At 42.1% G+C, this 23999-nt stretch overlaps 2 protein-coding genes across 2 annotated transcripts in view; one reads left to right on the top strand and one right to left on the bottom strand.

The window, feature by feature from the left end:
- Nucleotides 1-23999, top strand: part of LOC128353349 (DENN domain-containing protein 11-like) — a 252134-nt gene that overhangs the window by 133716 nt on the left and 94419 nt on the right. The window lies entirely within an intron of this gene.
- Nucleotides 1559-22299, bottom strand: lrig3 (leucine-rich repeats and immunoglobulin-like domains 3). The gene is made up of 19 exons (XM_053314037.1): nucleotides 21902-22299; nucleotides 17248-17319; nucleotides 17051-17125; nucleotides 10650-10784; nucleotides 10267-10410; nucleotides 9933-10076; nucleotides 9687-9830; nucleotides 8425-8568; nucleotides 6422-6502; nucleotides 6237-6308; nucleotides 5641-5712; nucleotides 4834-4997; nucleotides 4167-4511; nucleotides 3786-4067; nucleotides 3214-3690; nucleotides 2964-3122; nucleotides 2735-2875; nucleotides 2314-2568; nucleotides 1559-2223 (listed from the first exon to the last, which is right to left on the bottom strand). The coding sequence occupies exons 1-19, from the start codon at nucleotides 22096-22098 to the stop codon at nucleotides 1979-1981; spliced, it is 3348 nt and encodes a 1115-aa protein (XP_053170012.1). The 5' UTR covers nucleotides 22099-22299; the 3' UTR covers nucleotides 1559-1978.

The raw sequence follows: 23999 nt of genomic DNA, 5'->3' as shown, positions 1-23999 counted from the left end.
TATAACACTAATATGTACTCTTAAAGTGTAACTGGTCATTGGAATCATTCCTGTTGTCCATACTGGCCCTCCTTAACATAACTCTGTGGGGAAGAACAATCACAGTCCATTACAGTTTTGTGCAAAAATAAGTTCAGCCAAAGTTATTGTGAAGTTTCAGCAGTCACAGTTTGTTAAATCAAGTGTGGATCTTCCAGATTTACAGTCTGTTTAGTACAGAATTTACTGTGTTTCTTGGTAGTATTTCTTTTCTGACAGAGGAATCGTAAAATGAGAGGTTTCTGCTAAAAAGATTGTAACATTGGAAGATATTCACCTGATTTGGCTAACTCATACTGACAAAGTCTCATATTGGTCTTGGCTGAAGTGGAAATCATTGCACAACCATTTTGTCCCCCAATCTCTTACACTGCAGTTGCGCCAAGAGGGGATCACTTTAGGACAAGTATGAACAAGGGGAAGGATTTCAGCAGCAAATGGGCGTGAGTATTGCATTAAGACAGAATTGAACAAATCAGTAGTACAAGAATCAGTAGTAGTAGTGGTAGCCTGAATTGTAGTTGTTAAACTATTAATTATATTAGTAAAATCATACTAGGGAGTGATCAGTAACTGTAATACAGTGTTAAATGTGTAGTTAATTTATTTTCTTCCTTGATAAAAGGAACTGGATCAGTAGTAGTAGAGGTAGAAGTTGCAGTGGTGGAAGTGGAAGTATTATTCAAGGTAGTAATTTCAGGGCACTCAGTAGGCAAGGGCCAACAGCAATTACAGTACTAGTTGTCATAGTTTGTGGTAGTGGGTGCATTAATATTTGATTATTATTCTGGTGTACATATAGTGGAATTGGTTTGAGCGATAGTGATATCTTTCTATTATTTGTTATATTACAATATCTCTGACACAATATTATAATGTTATTGTAAGAGTTGTGCTATTAGTAGCATTAGACTAGTTGGCTTTGAAGTTGAAGACTTGAAGCTTTAAGTTGTAACTGAGACCCATCAGAGACCAACATCACTGAACTAGTGCTGAGCCATATGGTTGAAGCCATTGTCAGGATATCAATGTCTATTTTCCTATACTAATTTACGGCACAATATGACAGTTGACAAAATAATACAGCTGATAATGGAATTGTTTTTCCATTTTGTATAACCTGACATCCAAGTCTTTGTTAGGTATAAAACAAACCTCCAACAGCTAAATATCTGACAGCTTGCTTGGAACCATTCATTTGGAGAACAGTATTTTGTGGCATCATAAGATACTATCACAATGTGATTGTGCTGGAGGTCAGTAAAGAATCACTGCCCAGCCCAAGATGGAACCAGACTGTGATAGCAAACAGTTAAACATCTCTCTCTCTCTCTCTCTCTCGGTGGGGGGGCTGACTGATGACAGAGCTACACTGTCCTTGGCGGTCTGCTGTTCTGCTCTAAAAGGCCGGTGTTTAAATCCCCCAACATCACCAGCACCACGTCCTCCAAATGTCGACTACTTCTTCTTCACGATTAAGACAGTGACATCATTGAAGACTCTTAAGTGAATGTAGCAGCACACATTAAGGTGTTTTTATTTTAGTTTACATATGTGCAAAACATTGCTTCATTGAAAGCAATAAAAACCTTAGGCTAGAATAACTGAATTGGCAGGGCTGCAAAATACTCGTACATGAAAGGTAAGCAAAAATAATGTAATCTGTTTATATACAATTTACAAAATATAATAAGATTTATATATAAAAAAGTTGATAGTCATCTATATTATTTTACTGAAGCTGTATCACTAAAGAACAGCTGTTAATATGCTCCTTGTAATTTTCTGTAGGAACATCAAATTGTCCTTTACATTCACTCGTTGCACATTTGAGGAGTCCTTTATTGCAAAAGTGTCCATTCAGTGAGGTAGAAATTTTCCATTTTTTTGGTAGTCCTCTTCATGAAAAACAAGAGCAAACAGGAGCTCAGTCACTCAGCTAAGTGCTCGTTCTGCCTTGTGAGATGCCATCAGTCCTGCTGCTGTCAAATGGCTGTTCGTAAATGCTGTTTCTCTGCTCCAATGCTGAACCCTTAATGAAACTGTTCTCTTCATGGTCTGAATCGGCGTCCGGGGCGACGTAAGGGTTCTCATGCAGAGTAATTCCGTTATGCGTCACTGACGGTGGGATGAATCCTGGGTACAGGTCCTGCTGAGGCCTCCAGGGAGCTTTTCCAAATGTTCCTGGGTGAGGAAGGTGGACACGGTCAGTTTAAAGTAGGGACGAATTTTGTCATTTGGAAGTTTTGGAACATTCTTTGACTTAACACCTACCCATGAAAGTGTTGCAAGGGGACAGACACTCGTGAGGACGACCGTAGTCGTTCGCATCTCCCTCCTCCATGGATGGGCGGCGGTCACTCTGCTGGTGGGAGGGGCCATGATGGAGATTGGCATTGTGAAGCTGCATCAGGACAGTGGAAGAGCAGAGGTCAAAGGGCTCTGTGAGGATATAGTCCCTCCTTTTAGGGTTGGTCAGGCTGCCACTGTACGAGTCAATGCAGACAGGTCTTTGTTCAATGGAACAACCTGAAGGTAAGATAAATAGGAAATCATTAGATCCTTTACAAAGCAAGGAGGACAAATTCTAGAAATAATGAATGTACTTAAACTTGGACAATGTTTTTTATCACCAATGGTCTAACAATAAGGTTGCAGGGTCTTGACGACGGAGAATTCAACACACCGTACGCACCTGTGAACACCTCTGATGGGTCGGTGGAATACATGTTGTCTCGACGAAGCAGTGATCCAATTGGCCCTTGATAGTGGCACAGCAGAGGATCGATGGCTGCCTCCATGTCTGCTTCACTTCCTGTATCCAGCTGACAAAGACCTGCACAGGTGAAGAAAGAGGAAAATGTCAGGAACACATGAAGCTCCTGAAGGCTTCTCTTTTAAGAGAAAGAGAACTGATGTTTTACCATTTATGTCTTTAGGCTGCAGGTAGAAGCCGCTAATTGATGATGCCATGTACTGATGGCTGCTGCCGCTCTCAGACGGGATGTAGCCGTCCTGTCGATCAGCTAGCGTGCCCTGGGAGGACAGGTAGCTGGGTATATCGGCAGGCAGGTTGGTCTCATCTGTAGCAGAAGGACATCAACTTATACCTCACCTTTTTTTTGCAAACCATATTAAATAAGATTAAAATGTGTACTTGGAGGATGAACTCACCTGTGTTGGTAACACTGCAGTCTTCATTGCGTCTACGGGTATGGTAGATGATCACCACCCAAACTAGCGATGTGCCCACAACACAGCACACCACCGCTATAATGACGATGCCCACTGTGGTCCACCCATCATCATCCGATCCCGCTCCACCAACGACGCCGACCCCCACTCCACCCTGTACGCCGGAGTCACAGTTGGGGTTCGGTATGACCGCTAACCGAATATTGCCCCTCTCAGTGCCCAGGGCATTGGACATCTCACAGGTGTACTTCCCCGCATCGGCCTCAGCAGCGTCCACGATGATGAGGAGCTGGTTGGCAGCCGCGAAGAAGTGGCGCTCGGTCACCACCAATGGGCTATCATCTTTGGTCCAGTTCAACCTTGGGGGAGGGCTGCCCCCAGCGATGCACTGGAGAACAGCGGTTTCACCCTTGGCTACGGTGCGATCCATGAGGGGCCGTAGGAAGGAGGGTGTTTCTGTAAGAGGGGAAGAAGCTACATTAATAACTTTTAAACCAACAACATTTAGAGTTTCTGCTACAACTTTCTGTTACAACCACACCATTTCTTACCAAGAACTGTTAGCGTGGCATTCGCAGAAATGGCTCCAGCTGTGTTCTGAGCCGTGCAGCTGTAAACGCCTATGTCCTCAGTCTTGACGTCCACTATGAAAAACACGTCGTCCTCCGGCATGACGTGCATGCGCCGTTCACGGGCAGCGGGGAAGTCTGTGCCTCCGTCTTTCTGCCAAGCGATTTGAGGGGAAGGGTGACCCACTGCAGCACATTCCAGCCTAGCTGTCGCTCCAGCTCGGATACTCAGGTCCATAGGCATCTTGGTGAAGGAAGGGAGCACTGGAAAAAAAAGTAGGATTAATGTTTATTATAATCTATCAGAAACAAACTAAGACTTAATAAAGACACGTGGCAATAATAGAATTCTCCCAAACTTACTGTTGACAGTGAGTCTGGCCTTGGTGGAATAGGAAGATCCAAAGTGGTTGGAGATGACGCATTGGTATTTTCCTTCACTGGAGAACTCAACGTTGGGAAGCTGCAGCGTGGTTGTATACTCCGTCACCACTGTCTCACCTCCCGCACCTCCCGTACCTCCCTGCACCCGCAAGTGAGCCTGGTGATGGATCTCCGCATCATTCAGGACCTCATTGTCTTTCTTCCAGGCAAAGGTCATAGGTGAGTCGCTGGAGCTGGCTGCTGAGCAGACGAATGTCACGTTGGTGCCCTTGAGGGCCGACTGGGTCTCTGGCTGCACGGTGATCTGAGGCTTTGGGAAATCGTCTGAGGGAGAAACAAGGAGGTTTACATCTCTGGTTTTACAGAAATTGGGGGCAGATGAGGCTCCAAGAGGGAAAAGACTGGACTGAATTATTTACTACTTGGTTCTCTCCAACAGTATCCAGGAAAGCTGAAAACATAACTTAGTAAATTTCCGTAACGTTCCCTTCATGCACTCGTTAGCTCATCCAGGAGTCAGGGGGGAAAATACTGAACAATTTGGGTCAGTTCGCAAATGGAAAACCTGCCGCAGAGAAATGGCTGTTTTTGAGGCATTACAGTATGTGTGTGTAAAGGTGTTATACCAAGTGAATACATCACTCACCACACACAAACTCCTCCTGGCTGACGGCGAACACGCTTCTGCCCTTCAGCATCTGCGGGTGGGCGCAGCTGGCATTGACGCAGGGCAGGAAGGTTTGTTCTGCCACCCAGACTGGAAGCCACTTCAGCTGGCAGTCGCACAGCAGGCTGGAGGTGTTCAGACGCCTGCCAGGGGAGAGGATTTCAGAAATGTTAGAGTGAGAATCTACAGAGGGAAGATTTACCAGTGCAAAGGTGAAGTTTTTGTATCTAGATGGTTGTATCTAGGCAGTAAAACGTGCTGTATTTTTTTATTAGTTACCATTTTCATTGTTGATTTATCTGATGATTATTTTCTAAAATAACTATTTAGCTAATAAAATGTTGGAAAATTGTTTTGGCTGACAGAAAGTCCAAAACTCAAAGAATTTTTTTGGTTGGAGGTAATGCTCAGCTGTTGGTATTGAATGGATCATTATCTAACTTGGCAAGAATAAGTAACTGTTCCATACATTTTTATTTGCTTATTGGAGAGAGTTAATCACTGGCAGAGGAAAAGATTTCTGGACTGTGCCATCTATAATCCATTTTGTTGCAGTAATTTTAAGAAAATCCTAAAATTCACTCATATAACTTAATACTGCACCTTGTGTTCTCTTAACTTCCATGGAAAGAGACATAGGAAACTGTGAATCTGTTATTAACATTGAAGTAAGCATTGTTTGGTGCTGACTTTCCCAGCAGACTATAATGACTTTCACCTGGTGTTCTGTCCCACATCAACACTAAAACACTAACTGAAGTTTTCCTGAAACATGATCGCACTTACAGCTCCTGCAGGTTCTTCATCTGAGAGAAGGCGTTCGCTTGGATGGACATGATGGCGTTGTTACTCAAATCTCTGCAGCGAAAAAAAGAAAACAAATTAGGCCTGGTAGGATTCTTGCAGGGGGGCAGAAAGAAAGAAAGAAAGATGGCAGCCTTTTCCCTTCCAACATCAGCCGTATGGAGTGAAGGCTACAAAAACTTCAATCGAGAGAAGAAAAAGGTCTGGGCTCCAGAACAATAAAACTCTGGGCAGCAGTTTGCTGTGTTAATCAAGAGAGGCCCAACTCTGGGCTGCTTTGAGCTCTGGCAACGGCTGGGAAAAAACACTAATTAGAATCAAAGGCAGCTGTTGTACACTCACACACACATTCACACACACTTCCCGCTCTCGCCTCGGTGATCGATATAGTCTGGCACACATGCAAAGATACTAATGACAGAGTTTTTTCTTGATTCCACATCAAAGCCAAGGAATGGGAGAAGACAGTTTGGGTGTACGACTCTAACAAACAGCGTTTGTGTCTCGGTGTGATTCACCCTGATTAGTTTACAGCTCAGACTTTTGGAAACAATCAGTGAAACACGAGGACTACTCACAGGTGCTGCAACGCATCCAGGCCGGAGAAAGACTTCTTGGTCACTGAGCGGATCTGGTTCCCGTGCAGATATCTGAGAAAACAATAGAATCTGATCAGTTTCAAACATGATTAAACTTACTGACCTTATCTTATTCATGTGTTCTTTTTAAGTTGAACATTGTGGCAGATTGATCATGAACTCACAGGTTTTTCAGCTTGTCCAAAGCAGAGAAGGGCCCATTCATGTCCTCTATGGTCCAGGAGATTTCATTATTTTGGAGATCCCTTTAGAGAAAGAAACAAAGACAGACCGCATCGTAAAAAGTCCACACCCAGAAAACAACTGCGTTTGAGATGTTAATAAAACTTTATGCGGCTTCACATGTCGTGTGACGGCGAAAATGTTTGAGACATTTATATTCACAGCGGCTCCGTTCCTCACAGGAAGCTCCTTCCTGGCATTTGCGGCGCTTTTTTTAAGTCTGCTATGGCTTTTCTGTGTTGTACGGCGGCGAAAAAAAATTTACAAGAAAGTGCTGCAATACAACATGTGTGCTGCAGAGGATAAATATACTCTGCGTGCACATCAAGTTATGGATGTAAGTACCGTTCAAAGCGAGATCTTGATTCACATTCTGTCTGCCATTAAATACAAAGTTATTCTGTGATTTCCTACATTTCCCAGAGTGCATTTCAACCAACGCTAAAGATCCAGCCTCAACTTGTTGCATTTACCTGCATGTGAAAAGTAAACTTTTCTGTCAAGATAACCTGACATTCCCTCAGATGGCAACCTGTTTGGTATCTGCCATGCATTCTAGTCTATTTGTTGAGGAAAATTGCTTAATAGATTCCTCCCTGTATGATCTTTAAGGTCAAACTACCAGCTCCAGAAAGAAGGGCCCTTACTCTTTGATTCTGAGGGAATTACACCAAAACCTGACGATTACTACTATCGTGCTCACACTGCGGCTGCCGGAAAATTGTGGGCCCATTTATCCTTCTATCCACAGGAAGAAAAATACGCTAAACAACTTAATACGCAGAGTTACAGAGTACGAACATCACTAAAAGCCAAGAACTTCCCAGAGAAATTGCATCCTTTGATCCCTCAGCTGCTCTAATGCCTTCAAACAGTTATTTTCCTCCTCGGCATGCCTGGTTATGGCTGATTGAGATTGAGGAAGGGCGTGTGTGTGTTTGTATGTGTGTGTGTGTGTAGAGGGGGTGGTGGGTTTGAAGCCCTGAAGCAATCCATGTCCACCTAGCTGCACACCTGCCCTACGGTGACCTCAGCAGCACGGCTCACATTTGGTTCCAGTTAAAAAGTCCCAACCAGGGGAAATGTTACGGAGCCCCTCTGTGGGAAAGCGGGGGATGGGTGGATGCGGGTGTGGGAGGGGGATCGGGCAGAGGAAAAGGGAGAGATGGGGGTGGGGTGGGGGGGTTGTTGAGGTTGGGGTTGTGCCTCTCGGAGGTTTTTTTATGTGTGCGGAGAGACCTCAACACAGTAATCTATTTCACATCCCAAAAACAAATCGGGCAGGATATTTCCACTCAGGCAGAGGATTGATGGTAGAGGTGGGTTTAAAGAGGGGGCGACAGGGCAGCGCGCGGAGTTACTGTTTTTAAAAACTTGTATATTTGATGTTATTGTTAGCTGGAGTGCTGACAAGTCGAAGCACTTTCTTAGAAATCTTCAAACGAGCAATCCAAGGCTTCACCGGTTTTCTGGTGTTCTCGAGCTCATAATTTCAAACTTTTTCTATGTCATAGTTTTTATGGTTAAGACTTCAAAAGAGCTGGATTTTGGTTGTTTTTTTGTTTTTGATAACCTCAATGACACAAAATGGCTAGATTTAGTCCACACAGTTCTCACATGATCACTATAATATCGCTATTAATCAAAATACGATCAAAATGTTTAGTTTAGTTTATTTGGATCCCCATTAGCTGTTACCCAGGCAACAGCTAATCTTCCTGGGGTCCATGTTGTGTAGTGTAAGTGTGAACCTTTATATGTTGAAGATTTGTTGTCTCGTTCTTGCTAACGTAAATCAGATAAACTAGCATTACGACACCTCTCTTGGAAAATTACATCATCTTGTTTTCCAGTTGTATATTTTGTAAATTATATGAGCTTTTTTTTTAACTTATTCATTTAGCAAAATTAGCTCGTAACATTCAATCATTTGTATTTGACTCACAGTGTCTGCAGGTTGGAGAGGCCACGAAACGCTCCGTCCGCGATGAAGCTAACGCGATTGTTCCCGATGTGGAGCTCGTCCAGCAGGCTGAGGCCCACGAAGCTGGATTCCTCTAGTCTGGAGAGATGGTTGGAGGAGAGGTTGCTGTGGGACAAAGTAATGACAAACATATTAGAAAAGCATTTTCCAGACTCCTGTGTTTCTTCAAAACCTCTTCCAGCAACATCCCATTTAGACATCATGTGGTTTGCTACTTTTTTGTGCCTTAAGTACTTCCAAAAGTCACTTTCATAAACCAATACTTGAAAGTCTGGCAAAAAAAACAAACAATCCATATTTTTCCAGGCATTCAAGACTCAAATTACCAAAACTTCAAAAAGTGACTGATTTGATTTCATGATAACTTCTATTTAGCACGAGTACGAGCAGATCAAAGATTTGCAACCAAACAGAAATCGTGAAACAAATAACTCCATGCAGACGGTTTTATAAAGTAAACTCAGATGAGAACAAATCAGATAGCTGGGCACGTTCCCGGCCCGACATGCAGCTTGTTTACTCTCAGGTTCAAGTGATAAGCGTGAGAGAAAAACAGGGGGAGACAAAAACAACAACCTATCTGTGAAGAGAAAAAAAAAAAGTCTCTAGACACTGCAAGCACTAAACTGACCGCCGCTGTAAACAACAGCCACAACAAAGCACATCCAATCTGCTTCCAGGAATGTGTCTGAATGGGGGGTGGAAATTACTGACGTTTGTGGGTAATGAAGTATTTCATGAGGAAAGAAGCCACGATTAGTGATGAAATGTGAAAGAGGAAAAATAAATGGGACTTTAACTTCCTGGGGGGAGGGAGAGGAGGAGGGGGGGGGGGGGGGGTTGGGGAGGGCGATGTTTTGGCTCAAGCGGCAGCAGAGCGGAGAGGGGGCATGAGGGTGTGTAATATTTTGGCAGTGCTTTAATGTTGGCACAGACTGGCAGAGCATAAGAGACAGTGCTGTGTGTGTGTGTGTGTACGTGTGTGTGTGTGTACGTGGGGATTGGCGTCAGGAGGTACTGGAGTGTGAGGAAGGGCAAGCGGGAGTGCCAGAGAGGAGGAGAGGGCGACACAGAGAAGTGTTGGGAGTTCAGAGTGTGAATGAAGAGTGAGGAGGGAATAACGAGGGAGAGAGAGAGAGGGGGAGGGGGGAGGGGGTGAAAAAAAAAATGAGAGAGAGAGGGTGCAGCGGAAGGGTGGAGAAAATATAAAAAAGTGGACTCACAGCTCGCTGAGTTTCTGGCAGAACTCCCAGGCGTCAGGTCGGATCCTGCTGATGGTGTTGTGGCCGAGGTGGAGCTGCTGCAGAGTCAGCAGGCCGTACAGCCAGCCCTTACTCACCTCCGTCAGGTTGTTGTAGTCCAGCTGCCTGCGAGCCCACACACACACACACACACATATGTAAACTCAGGTGTTGCTCTGCATTCACGTCACGCTGGAAGAACAGAGCTTAAATTGTAAATGGGCTTACAGGACTTCCATGTTGCTGAGGCCCCAGAAGGCTCCGTCCATCAGGCGAGTCAGGCTGTTTCTCTGCATTTTCAGTGAGCGGAGAGCGTGCAGACCGTGGAACGTCAGGCCCTCCACCCTGCGGACACGGTTCCTGCTCAGCTCCCTAAAAAACACACACACACACACGCATACCACACACTGAGCGCCAGCAAGGAAAACTGAAATGGAACAATGATGCTACGTCTTTGGAAAATATCAAGATGTTGATAGTTTGATGAGTGACACAGTTTGAAGTCTTCATCATGAAATTTTCCATATAAAACTAAAAAAAAAAAGAAAAAAAAGCAGCTTACAAGTGCTGGAGGTTAGGTAGCTGGAAGATCTTGGCCGGGATGGTGGAGAGGCGGTTGCGGTTGAGCCGGAGAACCTGCAAGCTGCTGGACAGGTTGGTGAAGCATCCCGTCTCCAGCGATGAGATACGGTTGTTGTTGAGGAACCTGAGAAAGAAAAAGATTTAAGTGAATGTGCAACTTTTACTAAATATATGGTCCCTTTCTAACAGATGTTCTGTAAATAATGTGTTTTGATGGGTTTCCCAGGCATTAAATGTGACAAACACATTAATATAGTCAATGAGAGGCACTGTGGACCCATAAATGATCCAAACCACTAATAAACAGAATATTCTAACTTAGATTAAAAACAGTTTGCATTTTCAGACAGAAATGACACTCACAGGTTCTTGAGAGGCAGAGCGGGGAAGGAGCTGGCCTTTATATCCACGATGTTGTTGTTGCTGAGGTCGAGCGTTTCCAGCGCGAGGAAGGGCCGGAGCTGCTCCACAGAGATCCTGGTGATCCTGTTGTTTGCTCTGAAAATACAGACACCATCGCTCCAATAAATGACAAAAATACTGTGTATTTGACTAGTGGCACACACCAGTTTCATGTTCCCAGATATACAAACAGTCAAGCCCCTCAATTAGCTTGTGGTATTAAAAAATGACAAACTCTCACGCTCACGTACAGCTTACACTTACCACCCAACGTGAGACTATGTCATTTTTTCGCTGATGTTGCATGCAAAGCCAACAAATTGACATGATCAATGCCGCTGCTCTTCACACCAGGTCCAAACAACCTTTCGGTTTAGTGATGTGTTATTTTGTTTATAAGGTAATTACTAACAAGGTATTTAAAAAAGTAACCTGCCAATTACTTGGCTGATGAATACCATTCCCTCAGTGAAAGCATGCCTCGGCAGAGGCCAGCAATTTCCTGAGCTGCACGCCTCCTAAATTGCAGTGCAGGGACTGCTTAGTTATAAACAGAGCCTGTACAGTGCCCTCTTTGTGTATGAGACTCGGCATTAGAGAGAGTGAAGGGGGGTGACAGGAATTCCCTCCAATGCACCAGACTACAGGCCTCGTTTTCAGTATTCATTGCGATGGTTACAGTCCCCCCATTACCACCCCCCCTCCATCTCCAGCTACACCTTACTGACCAGAGAGCTGTTCGTTTTTCGGATTCGGTCAAAAAAAACGAACCAAAAAACAAATGAGGACAGTTTTATAATGAAAGTTTCATTTGGGATGTGGTCTCATTAATATTTAATTGTTGGGATTTTTCATCAACTGACCTACAGTACAGTACGGAGTGGCAGCTATCTGAAAATGTCTCCAGAATTACATGTGACAATTTTAAGATGATTTAAAGCTTTTAGATTGGCTTCCAGAGATAATAAATAGGTAAAAAGAATAATACAGGTTTAAATACTCAGGTTTAAGCAGCACAATTTGACTGTAAGGACACTAAGCATATTGCATTGTGCTGGAAAAAAAGTCAGTTTGGACATTCAGCTTTCAAAGAATATTCAATGCTGGTTGGTCTAATCTCAATCTCAGATTTTATAGTCAGTCCACCTCAAGGCTCAGAGACAGCATGGCACCACTGTGCTGTGAAATCGAGATGTCTCACCTATTCAGAAGACTGTGAGGTAACACTGACCCATTTTTCCATGCGTGCTGGCTGTTTTCAGCGCACATATCACCATAGCGACGGCACTCTCCATCTCAAAAGACCTTTTTGGTAATCTTCAGATTCAAACACACTGAAAGATTCACCCAGTTAAAGATCCAAGATTGATGACTGCCCTGGAGAGCTTGGTGGGACTGTGGGGGGCAAAACCCTTCCCCACTGTGGGGGATAAAACCTTCCAGAGCACGTCTCTGTGTTTAGCTCTTAAGTCAAACTTGGTGCTGTGCCAGGTAAAGACAGTATAGTGGGGGCTGGTAGGGTTGTATTTTGGGGCATAAACTAATAAAAGTGGCTAAACTTGCCTAAAATTACAAATTACATGAATGGAAGATTTTATGATGCGCTGAAACCAAGGATTTAACCAAATCAAATGAAACATGGAGGTTGACATATGAGCCTAAACTACAACTCTATAGTAAAATACAGCTCATTTTCTACAATAAAAACGGCACAGGCAGCTCTTTTGTTTGGAGATTTGCAGAGGGCTTTCCACGCACCGCAGCCCCCAGGTCCCAAACAAAAGCACTGCACACCACCTGTATCTCAGTTTTCATGTTCCCCTGACTGGTCGCTGAGAGAAGGAGGGCTGCCTGGCAAGAGAGAACCAGTCTTTCCAGTTTTCTCTCAAGGGTGGGGGGAAGAAAGTAGAGCTGCGGAGAGTGGAAGGGGGGGGGGGGGGGGGGGGTTTAGTGCACGCTTCCTGCCTCAGGACGACGACCAGGAGATGGGATGCTGAAGTTTTAACCAAGAAGTTAAGCCATGAGTGTTAAAAGTTTATAAAAAAAAGTCTTCAGTGTAACAGCATGGCGGGAGAGGAGGTGTAAACACTTGCTCTGACATACGGCAAAACATGCTATTTTGGTCTTTCTTTTTCCCCACTCATCTCAACATCTGCACTGACATCCTGTCTTCCCCTCACACAAACAAACCCAGCATTGTACGCTTTAATTACACACACTTCAAATTTGTTCATCCACTTTGCTATCAGATAACGTGATTATGGAGCCATTACGCTTGTGTTTGCAGGGCTTTGCTGCCGTTAGAGGAAATCAATGGAAGGCCAAACATACGCCGATAACAGCCTGAGGCATCTTCTATATTGACAAAATGTGTGCTCATGCCCTTTTTAAATGCAGTTTTCCACCTTTTAAATTCTTACAGCGGGCAGTTGCCAGATTTCTACTCAATATAAGAAGTAGAATACATAAAATATGAATGTATTAGATGAGAAACTAAGAGTCCACCTGAGGATGAAGCCTTTTTATTAAACAGGCTTATGGGTCCATATGGGTACACTACACATGATGTGGCTTTCAGAGATGTGCACACTCACACATGCTCATACCTGCCAGCACTCTGAGCAACTGTACAGTACTTTCGGCCTCAACCACCATCAAACTGACCACATTTCTACAGTGGGAAGTTATGTTGTTCTGTGAAATATCAGAGATGCTTGATGAAGTTGTTTTGTTGTTGATTTCTCTTTCAACAAAAGCTCTGTCCACTGACAAACTAATTCAGCTCTATTTAATGCGGGAAGCTCTTTAGACAGAAAGCAGCTTTTTCTAAAAACTGTCTCCCTCGTAGTGTGTGTGTGTGTGTGTGTGTGTGTATGCGTGTGTGTGTGTGTGTGTGTGGTATTTCCTATTGGAAAAAGAACAGAGTTTTGAGAAGCCATCTGATGACTCCCTCTCTCTGCAGTGGCGCCTGTAATGAAAACCAGGACTGCGTTTGCCGTTGAGACGCCATATTAAACTCTGCACATATCTCACTCAAATGGCTGATCATCTTAACACGTCGTCTCCCCGTCAGAGTGGAGGGAAGCACGGATTGTATGAATGTATGAACTGAGGGACCTTTGCATTCAAATACATAGGAGCTGTAAAACTCTTGGAGCATCATTTTTCTTGTAGCAAGCACTCTACAATGTGGTGTTTCTACCCTGCATTACCTGGTAACCACCTGTCAATCGAACAATGTGGGCAGGACTGACACCTTCTAGTTAGTTCTTAAACTAATATCATTTTTTAGGTGGTTATTCCAGCTAACGCCAGCTACTGAGTTCTTTATCCCACAGAACTGATCAAGTAAAAGTCATATGCTGTGATGAGTTGGAATTCTGCACTGAAACAATTAGTCAATTAATGGTTTATAGTAAGTCATTTTTTAAGCACATACTCTTGATTTTTTGCTGGCTCAAAATGTGATGATTTGCTGATTTTCTGTGTTGTATATCATTGTAAATTGTAATACCTCTTTGTGTGTTGAGACTAAACAAGGAATCCATTAAGAAAACCATAACCAACAAATATTGACAATATTATTTAGTTGGTAAAATCCCTATTGGATACAGATTTATTATGAAAATATCATGGATTATTACTCTAGTCACTACTGTTTTGGTTTGTAATTTTCATCTTCAACAAGATTCCTATTTCCTCAGACATACCAAGAGGCTCACCTTCTTAACTCCTAATCAGACCTGGAATCTCCAGGTCATTTGTTGAACACAGGCTGAGGGATTTAGTGGCGGTGGGGTTTACCCCCTCCATAAATTCTTGGGAAATTGTTCAATTAATTAAGATGATCACGACTCAATTACTACCAGCTGCAGGGTTATTGCCGTTTGTTTTTACTCGGAGCTGCAAGGTCAAAGAAGTCGGCGAGAGCTGCCGCTATGTCTGACTGGCTGTTTGAATAAGTGGTATTCGATACCCCGAGGTCTTTTTTTTCTCTTTACTACCCTCCCAGCTTGGAGAAACTAAAGGAGGGAGAGAAATTCTGGAAAAATGTTCCACTGGAGGAGGAAAAAAAAAATTCACACTGCACCACCTAACCTGAAGAAAAAGGGTGGCACCCACAACAGCCAGTGTGTACGTGAGAGTGAGAGCATATTCTTTCTTCTACTCTTCGTATTAGCTTTTTTACTAAGTAATTGTACTTCTTTGGGTTAACAGGTACTGTAAAACTGAAGCAGCAACAGTTCAGTATATTCAAATAATAAAAAAAGGATTTTGCTTTACAGTGCAATATTTTCATTCCACTCAGTTTAAATAGCTGTTGACAGTTGCTGCTTTGAACAATCTTAAGTGTGTTTCGGCAGCATTAACATAGATGACACAACTTTGACCTCAAAGAGTGGAGCCACAGAGTGAGGTAGTTAAAAATCACTAATTAGCAAATTAGAAACCTTGAATGGCAAAACACTCAATATAAATATGAATTTTGACCATAGCATATTTTGGGAGCATTAGCATGATACACTGTAGCTTACTAGCTTGTCCCTATTTGCTAGAATACCTAGTTAAAACTCAGGAGGGTCAGATAAGTAGCTAACATAAATTAGCATTAGCTATGACACAAACTGCTGGATTTTTATCTCCTTCCTGTTGTACATATTTATTTTACTAAGAATTAGTGTTACTTGGCCAAATAAATGTAGTTCTATAACTTCAGAAAACATTTCAAACTAATTTCTCTGATAAATGTTTGTAAAATGTTCATGGGTATCTGCTTCGCCTCAAAATCTCAGGAGCATCAGACAGCTAACATAAATTAGCTTTGCTATGACACAGAGTTTGTGATTTTATCTACCTTATTTATACTTGTTCGCCTTTTCACACTTTGAAGTTTTATTTTGCTCTCATCTTAAAATAAAATACGGTCTTGTGTTTCGTGTTATTCTGTAACTGAGAAATTCCAGTGGTGCAGTACTTTTCTGGAGCGTGTAAAGGCCGAGTTAACATGATTGACATGACTTTGGGTAAACCAAACTGAACAACATCCTCAAATCAAAGAAATTATGGTTTGGAGAAAGTCAGGCATTTTAAACATGAAACATGTGTAGAAACTCTCCTTTCTAATCCACAGTTGCTCAAGGGTACTTAAACAGCACTCATAGCAGTAGTAGAAGAAGAACCGGTGCTCTCTTTCTAACCACTGAAAGGAACAATGCAGCCATTCACACCAGGTGTTACTTGAATGTGGTAAAAGTTAAGGTACCTCATACAGTATATTCAAGGTAAAATATAGTTTTTGGTGAGAAACAGCATCTACATATGAGAAAATTCACCTAAAAAGATGCATGAAATATGACATCTACTGTGTAAAAGGCCGTCCCACCCATCCTCCTCTGCTGGGAGGAAACTTGTAGCTGGGGGTGACACTCCTGCACTAAATGTGAAAACAAATTGTGTCGATGGCTGATGGCTGAACGCCCTGCGGCTGCTACAGAGCATCGTGTTGAGGCTTGATGAGGAATACGCCTCATCTAGCCGGGAGACAGATACATTCTTCCACAATAACTCCATGATGGTTGGTTTGGAGAGACGTGCCACAGAAAGCAAATAAAATTGTTGAGGTTTCACACACTAATATCTGGTGTTGTTCTAAAAGCACGTATTGCACAACAATATTCCAAAGGATCGTCTGGTTAAAGTCTGAATGGTATGAAAAATGACGAATAAAATGGCTTTTTCACTGAATTTACCAGCAGTAGAGAACTCACTCCCACAGCATCAAAGAGCAAACACTTTCAACACTATTTTCTATGTTTATGCAACTTATATACACACACAAAAACTGATTAAATTCTTCTTTAAGATGATGGACCCACACACTGTCAAATTTTCATGAGCTAAATGAAACTGCCTTGTGTCCAGATTGACCACCATTCATTTCAGAATGCTATAAAAGGCCCACACACCAACATGCAATTCTTCCACTTAAGCTGAAAAATAAAAATCACCAAATTTGGATTTCTCTCATTCTCACATGACAGATTTTCTCTCTTTCCAGCGTCACGTCACTGCCTCCAGGTTAAAAATACACCAACAGCAGCGACAGCCACTAAACAAAACATTTCCATTTCTGTTGATGGCATTTTGTCTTTGACCATGTGACCCGTCTGGGGCTGGCTGCCATGTCTCAGACTGCCCCGTCTGGGAACCAGCTGAGCCAAAAGGGTTGCTCTCTAGTGGGAAGGAGGGGGGAGGAACCGCTTCCAAGCTCACTACTTTACAGTAACCAGCAATGACAACCCTAGCAGAGGATTACCCTCCAGACTAGCCTGAAGTGAGAGTCCACAAAAGGTGTTACTTACAGAATTAGCATTGTGATGTTTGAAGCATATGGTCCCAAATCAGGTATTGTCTCCAGTTCATTGTGGTTCAGCTTTCTGTTAAGACCAAGAAAAATAAATGGTTAAAAGAATAGTTTTTCAAATGCAGGACAGTGATTGAGACATTTTGGAAAATCCTGCGTTTACTCTAGGTATCTTTGAGCACAAGTCATACTTACATTTCACTTAAATGTTGTAGTTTGGCAAACAAAGTGCTGTCAAGCACCTGCAATTTGTTATGGCTCAGGTCCCTGTGAAAAAAAGAAAGAGGCAGAAATGAAGGGAAAAGTATAGACCATGGACCATACTTCTAAGATGCAACAGTCCTCCATTTGGGTCTACATAGCAAACATAATTACTTTCAACTTCCCTGTTGTTCTTGTGAATGAACACTGTGCACAGAGGAAACGGATCAAAGAAAAATCACTGTAATTAAACTAAGGATCAGAGAGATGGTGCGGCAATGAAATGGAACAGAGTGGTCAGAGATGTAAGCAAGAATAAGATTTATTACTGACAGAAAACTTGCATTTTCAGATACTGTCACCAAGTCCAATGTCAATATCTGATTTTTAACAAACTCTTTACAAGGTTCTTTAACTGGTTCCAATTGGAGATTCTTAAAAAAGGTCTTTTTGACAAGTATCTGATCCTGCCTCACAATGAACTGATTCTACCAGAGCAACATCTGAAAGCAACTTTAAACCTTCCAAAACAAACTGCTTCACATTCAAGCCCAAAAGGAGGCTTATGAGTGGCTGGCTTTTCATCCCGTCTTTATAACACAGAAGAGAAGACCCATGCCAGAACAGCTCCCTTCATATCCAGGTTTTTGCTGAGACACACAGCCAAAACAGACAAGCTGATATTTTACTGAGGGTCGAGACTCTTCGTGCTGAAAGGAGGTCGGAACCTGGCGAGTGAAGTGGATCAAGTGCTGGAGTCCAGACTTTAGTACTGGCCAAGTCTCAGTCCGGACATTCTGACGTCTGTACTTATATTAATCTTGTAAACATTTGAACTTTTCTTTGTTCTTGTCTCTGCTGGACATCAGCAAAATAGTTTCAATGTGTTTTCCTTCATATTTAATTATTTAATGATCTGTCTATGTCCTCACACAGGACATAGACAGATCAGGCTACCTGTAGAAGCCTGAGTAAGGGATCTCAAACCTCTAGCTATGTGTGTTGGTAAGATATTAACTCATATTAAAGAACTCTGGCTTTTTGTACATTTTTGAAAGCTTGTCAGACTGTATTTCTGGCAGGATTTAAGGGTTGCTTATTGCCTATTTTAGTCTTGAATAGTGCTCGATTAGCTCTGGTCTATGTCTTGATTTTGTCTGAACCCACTTTGGATCTGGGCTTGACACCAACTCGTCTGAGCCTGGTCTTGGAATGGACTGAAGCAGTCTTGGCTGAAGCTCAATGGGGGTGAGACTCTTGCTTTTTGAAAAAGGAGCCTGAAAACCAGCTCACAGATTCTGGCAAGCGCAGCCTCGTGCGCTATAAAGTGGTGGAGTTATTGACGCTGCTGCGCACGATCAACGCTGTGGTGCCAGACACTTCTTTTTTTTTCTCTCTCTTTACACCCCTCACCCCCACCTCCTCCTTCTTACCTCCCTCATCTGGAATCCATCAAGGAGCTCTGGGAGGAGGGGAACAACCTAACAACTGGTAATGTATTCACAATGCCGGGAAAAGCGAGAGGGACGCATTTTCATATGTCTGAAACACCCCTGTCGAACTTTCTGGGGCCTGTTTTTGTTCTTTGCTGGAAGGTTTCATGAGCCACTCAACCAGAGTTTTACTTGCCTTGCTAGAGCTAGCCCCCCCACCCCCTTCATCCTTTTCTTTCCAAGCATGCAGCTGTGCGTTGTTGTTGTTGTTGTAGTTCCAGCGCTGGGGGCCATATGGGAAAGGTGTCCTATCATACTCCCAAGATAAACCCTGAGTAGCTCTGACACTTCCACTTCCCTCACAAAGCAGACTCTGAGCAGAGCAAGATAACACACAGCACTGCGTACAGGCTACAGCCTGTATCTGCTGGCCTGCTGAAAATGTACCGCACTGCATTCTTATCAGGCACTGAAAAGCGAATAAAGGAGCTACTCTTCAGGCTAAAAGAGCTGTCATTAATGTTTAAGATTAGAAGAACAAAGGGGCATAGCAGCAGATTTCACATTTAGCTCCATATATGTTCCTCACTGGTTGGGTTGCACCTTGGTGGAGGCATTAACCAATGTTAACCAAGACTACAAGTTGCAAACTTTGGTATGTATATAATAAAAGTGACTGTCATGTCTTTTTCATTAATGATTTAGACATTTGTGAATTTGGAAAGTCATAATGGGATACTGTAGCCTACTAGTTGTTAGCCATTAGCTACAATAGACAGGTTCCAGCTAGCATAAAAGGTTTCAAAACATCTTGCCAAAGGACTGCCATTGAAAATTAACCAGCTGGCTAACACAGGCACATTTACACAAATGATGATTAATGTGGGTTGTCCTTAAAAATAAATGAAATGAAAGAAAAGCTAAGTAAAACTCAGGATGGTCAGGTAAGTAGCAAACTTAAAGTAGCATTGGCTATGGCACAAACCCCTAGGCGTGCTAATATTGACACCCTCTTGTACTTCCTGTCTTATTCACAGGACATTAGTGTTACTTGGCCAAACAAATGTGGTTCTTTTGCTCCAAAAGCCATCAAATTCCTCTGAAAAATGTTTGTAATACTTCAATTCTAAAGGGAGTCTGTATATACTACTCCAGATGGTTTATGTTCCCTTTTAAAAACAAGGTAAGGTCTGTGTTTCATGTCATAAACACAGACCTTATGAAACACTGACTTATTAATTTATTTAAGGAATAGGCAGTGTAGTATTTTCCCATGCTGAATTCATGGCTGGGCACTGGGATTCCACAGGTGAACATCAGGTAAGTATCTAACATACTGGTAAATTATGGCCACTGGACATGATTCCTAATATCATCTACTTTCTGTTATACTAGCTCTGTATGTTGAATATTACCATTACTTTGCCAAATAAACATAGTTCCTTTGTTAAAGAAACCACCAAAGGGTCTTGAGGGAATCCGTAAACCACTCCATGGAAAAATGAAAAAAATATTCATCTAAAATGTAAATGGTGTAACAGATTTCCCTCAATGCATGTATTGTTTTTAAGATGAAACTCCTGTAATTACTTGGTCTTAAACCCTAGAAAGAAAAGAGACACTAAATCTTGGCAATCAATCTGTAATCCCCTCCACCACCACCACCACCACCACCACCACCCCTCCAGCAACCTCCCAGATATTCATAGTTTAATCCTACTTCTTCTCACTCTTCTCTCCTTCTCCCTCCCACTTTCTCCCCCCACCCCCCCCCCCCCTCTTTCTTTCTGTGAGTTTGTTTCGAACTAATCCTACACGCTCCTCCTTAATCAGTACCATGGCTCTGGAGTTGCTAATTCAGCAGAAATAATGGGGTGCTGGAAAACAAAGGATCGGGCGGTTTAAGGGGTTTAAGATGTGCTGGAGAGCCACTCGTAAATTAGCATGCCAGAGTGAAAAGAATTTTCCCCCCATGTGGAACTTTTTTTTTTTTTTTTTCTCATTTTCTCTGGAAGGCCGGCCTTGGTTATGAGGCTCAGGCTGGGTCTGTTTTCTCTGGCAACGTCAAGTTTCCAGAGCAGAACATTTTAGAAAGAGAAAAACTAAACCCAACAGTGGGGCAACAGCTTCAACCAGGCACTGAATCAAGCACCATAGACTAACACAGGACAATAAAAATCAAGTACTCCAACTTAACGCAGGGCAATAAAAATCCAGTGAGAATAATTATTTGTAAAGGAGAACACACTGAGGAACATGCCATTAAAGATGTGTTTGGTATTTCAGCTCCAGCAGGCTTCAGGCCAACTTAGTCTCAACTTATGGAGCCAGAAGACAAACAGGAGAGAAACAGAGATATTACTTTAGGAAACAGTCCAAGGCACAGATTGCATGTGATTTATGCTTTTATGGCTCTGAAGACCTGGAGGTCTGTGAAACTGAAATCTGAACACTGAACCAACACTGATGGATTTAAAATCTGAAAATGTGTGCAGTATGGCTACACACTGCCAAACCATTAGAAACACAAGGGATATCTTTTAGTAAGCAATTATATGCAAGGTTGTAAACTATCAACTACTATTAGTGCTGTCAGTACTATCACAATGATTACTGCTGCAGCTACTTTCACCATAACAATAAAAACAAACTTTTTTAGTACCTGCAGGCACTGAGAGGATTAGTTGATAATTATTCACACTTTAGTAAAGGAGTTTTTGTGGTACTGACAATGGCACATTGATGTGTAAAAACATGCTGAAAGCCTGCCTGTGCCTCCCTGCTGGCCTCCAGTCTGACATGCTGCTGTGAGGAACAACACCAATGCAATAAATAAAACCTATTAACAAACACCCAAACAGATTAATTAACTCGGGTCAAGTTTTTTGTGTTTAGCCTTTTCTGATAGTTCTGAAAGCTGCTGAGAAAGTTTGGACACTGCACCAGATCTACAGTCAAATAAGGGCCAATTTCAATTCAATTAAAGCAAACTTAGTGAAGTAGACTTTTTCTGCAATACTATGTTCCTCATGTGGTTACAACTCATTCCAGTTTCACTACGACAGGAATGTGGATCATCCCATGGGTGCTGAGAGAAAACACTCAACTTAACCTGTTTATTCCCATAACTGCAGAGGTGTGAAATGGCATGAAAGCAACAAAACAGTAAATGGATCATTAAACATTCAAACAAATGCTCTTTGACTTGCACTCACAGTTGAACTGTCCATTCTGGGATCGTGTTTGGAATTTGGCCCCTTTTCACCCGACTACAGTCCAAAAGCTCCCCAAAACAGGCGCAGGGAGGGGGACACGTCCTTGTGGTAGCACCAGATCCACGTTGTAGTGTTAAAAAGAGAAGAGAAACCACGGCAAACCTCGCAAAACTGAGAAGCTGCGTAGAGGAACACATTTTTTGTCTGGCCACACAAGAGAACACCCCTTTAGTTTGATCTTCTGATGAAGCGCAAACAATCCAAACAGTGAGGAAAAAAATCACCAAAAAAATCTGGTGTTGGTGATCAACACGGGAGATCCTTATATCCAATCCAGCGTTGTTCTGGAGACCATAGTTGTAAAATAAGAAGGAAAAGCGCTCCTCTGAGACCTGATCATTCCTGTGGACAAACTTTTCTGCTGTGCTTCTCGCCGAGCTGCTGTTGGGGCAACTTGTGCTGTGCAGGATCCCCGCAGCGCAGCGTGAGCGCACACCAGAGGTATGCGGGGGGAGGGCCACAGGGGTGCATGGGAAATGTAGTCCTCACTGCTGAATCCTGCAGTTTTATCCTTAGTGAAAAATTGAAAAAGGATACATCAATGATAATTCCAGTGTGAGATTTTACACAGAAAGTAGGCCTATACTTAATGCTTTTTAAAATATAGTATTATTATATTACTATTATAGTATTAGTAGTACAAATCTACTACTAATGCTACTATTACTGTCCTTTAGGGCCTTACATGGACCACACACAATATCTGCAACTAATGCCATGTTTTGTTTTTCATAACTACTTAAGTTATTTTTAAAAAAAGAAAGAAATATACTTCTTTCACATTTGCTGATGTGGGAGCAAAGAAGTACATTTACATTAACACTAACCCTAACTACTATCCTGACATAATTTTGGATGCTGCTTTCAGTGTTACACTTCAAATTAAAATATGATGTTTTTTACTCTATTTTCTCAATTTAGATTTGTAGATTTTACATTCAACACAAACTAGCTACAATCCCATGCTGCTTACTAATATGACACCATACTTTTAACTTTCCAACCTTTACTTACAATAAAATATTTTCTATCATGTATTTCAGTAAGTTATCTCAGAACTACTGGTCTTATTGTAGAATTTAATTTAACTTAACCCAACTTTAATCTATTATTACTCTTTGCATATATATTTACTTATTTGTAAAGGACTATGTACGGTGTTAAATATGAATGTGACTGCTTGATGTACTGTAGCTGAGTTAGCTGACAGCTAATTTGTATTTGCAGTCCCTTGGCTGGTCCCAGTTGAAACATATGCACAATAACAGACAGGATTATTAATACAAAGTTCCACACAGTAACACTTCACACACAATGCCAACTAGAAATAATGATAATAAATAATAATAATAATACTACATTTTACTCATTTTATGCACTTCACATTTTGGCAAGTATAAATATATATGTATGTCAGACATATATAATATAATAAACCCATTAATCTGTTGTGAATAGCTAAAACTCTGTAGTTTTGTCACCATGATAGAAGCTTAAAATTAGAAGTTTCAGGAAAATAGTAACATAAATAAAGTATTTTTAACCTATTTTTTGAGTGATGTCTTCCTCCCAGCAGGAATTGGGGTGCACATAATTCATGAATAGTGCTAATTAGACAGAAGGTCACATTTCTCCTTGTTGAAAAACACAAAACAACCTCATTCAGCTTAGAGGTAAAGTCACTAACAAGCTTTAATTGACATTCTGCACTTGAAAGCAGGCTGATATTTTCTCATTTGCAATGTAATGAGAGGGTTGGGGGTCTTTTTTGTCATTTCCACGTTAAAAGGCCCTTCATGGGATATTCATGCCCAAACAGATGTGTCAGATTCCCCCTAGGCAAAGTGTTGAACAGTTTCCTGTTTGACCAAGGTCATACTTTCACTGTCCGCTGGCACTTCCTCTTCTCAGTAAGGGCACAAACTCATTAATCTGTTAACATCCAGATGAAAGTCAGACAGATCTTGATGTTAACTGAATAAAAAATAAATGTCAATGAGTCACTCTGTCTGCTTCATAGTAAGTGCCAAAACCAATA

The sequence above is a fragment of the Scomber japonicus genome, chromosome 23, assembly GCF_027409825.1.
Source record: "Scomber japonicus isolate fScoJap1 chromosome 23, fScoJap1.pri, whole genome shotgun sequence".
Classification (NCBI taxonomy): Eukaryota; Metazoa; Chordata; class Actinopteri; order Scombriformes; family Scombridae; genus Scomber; species Scomber japonicus.
This window is presented reverse-complemented; position numbering and strand designations above follow the sequence as displayed.

What these genes read in the sequence shown, in the direction of transcription:
- lrig3 (XM_053314037.1), bottom strand. Translation starts at nt 22,098, where the DNA reads ATGTGTTCCTCTACGCAGCTTCTCAGTTTTGCGAGGTTTGCCGTGGTT. An exon ending in CTCTCCAACCTGCAGACACT is followed by an intron (nt 6,503 to 8,424) that starts GTGAGTCAAATA and finishes CTTTCTCTAAAG; the next exon opens with GGATCTCCAAAATAATGAAA. An exon ending in TGCCACGCTAACAGTTCTTG is followed by an intron (nt 3,691 to 3,785) that starts GTAAGAAATGGT and finishes CCCCTCTTACAG; the next exon opens with AAACACCCTCCTTCCTACGG.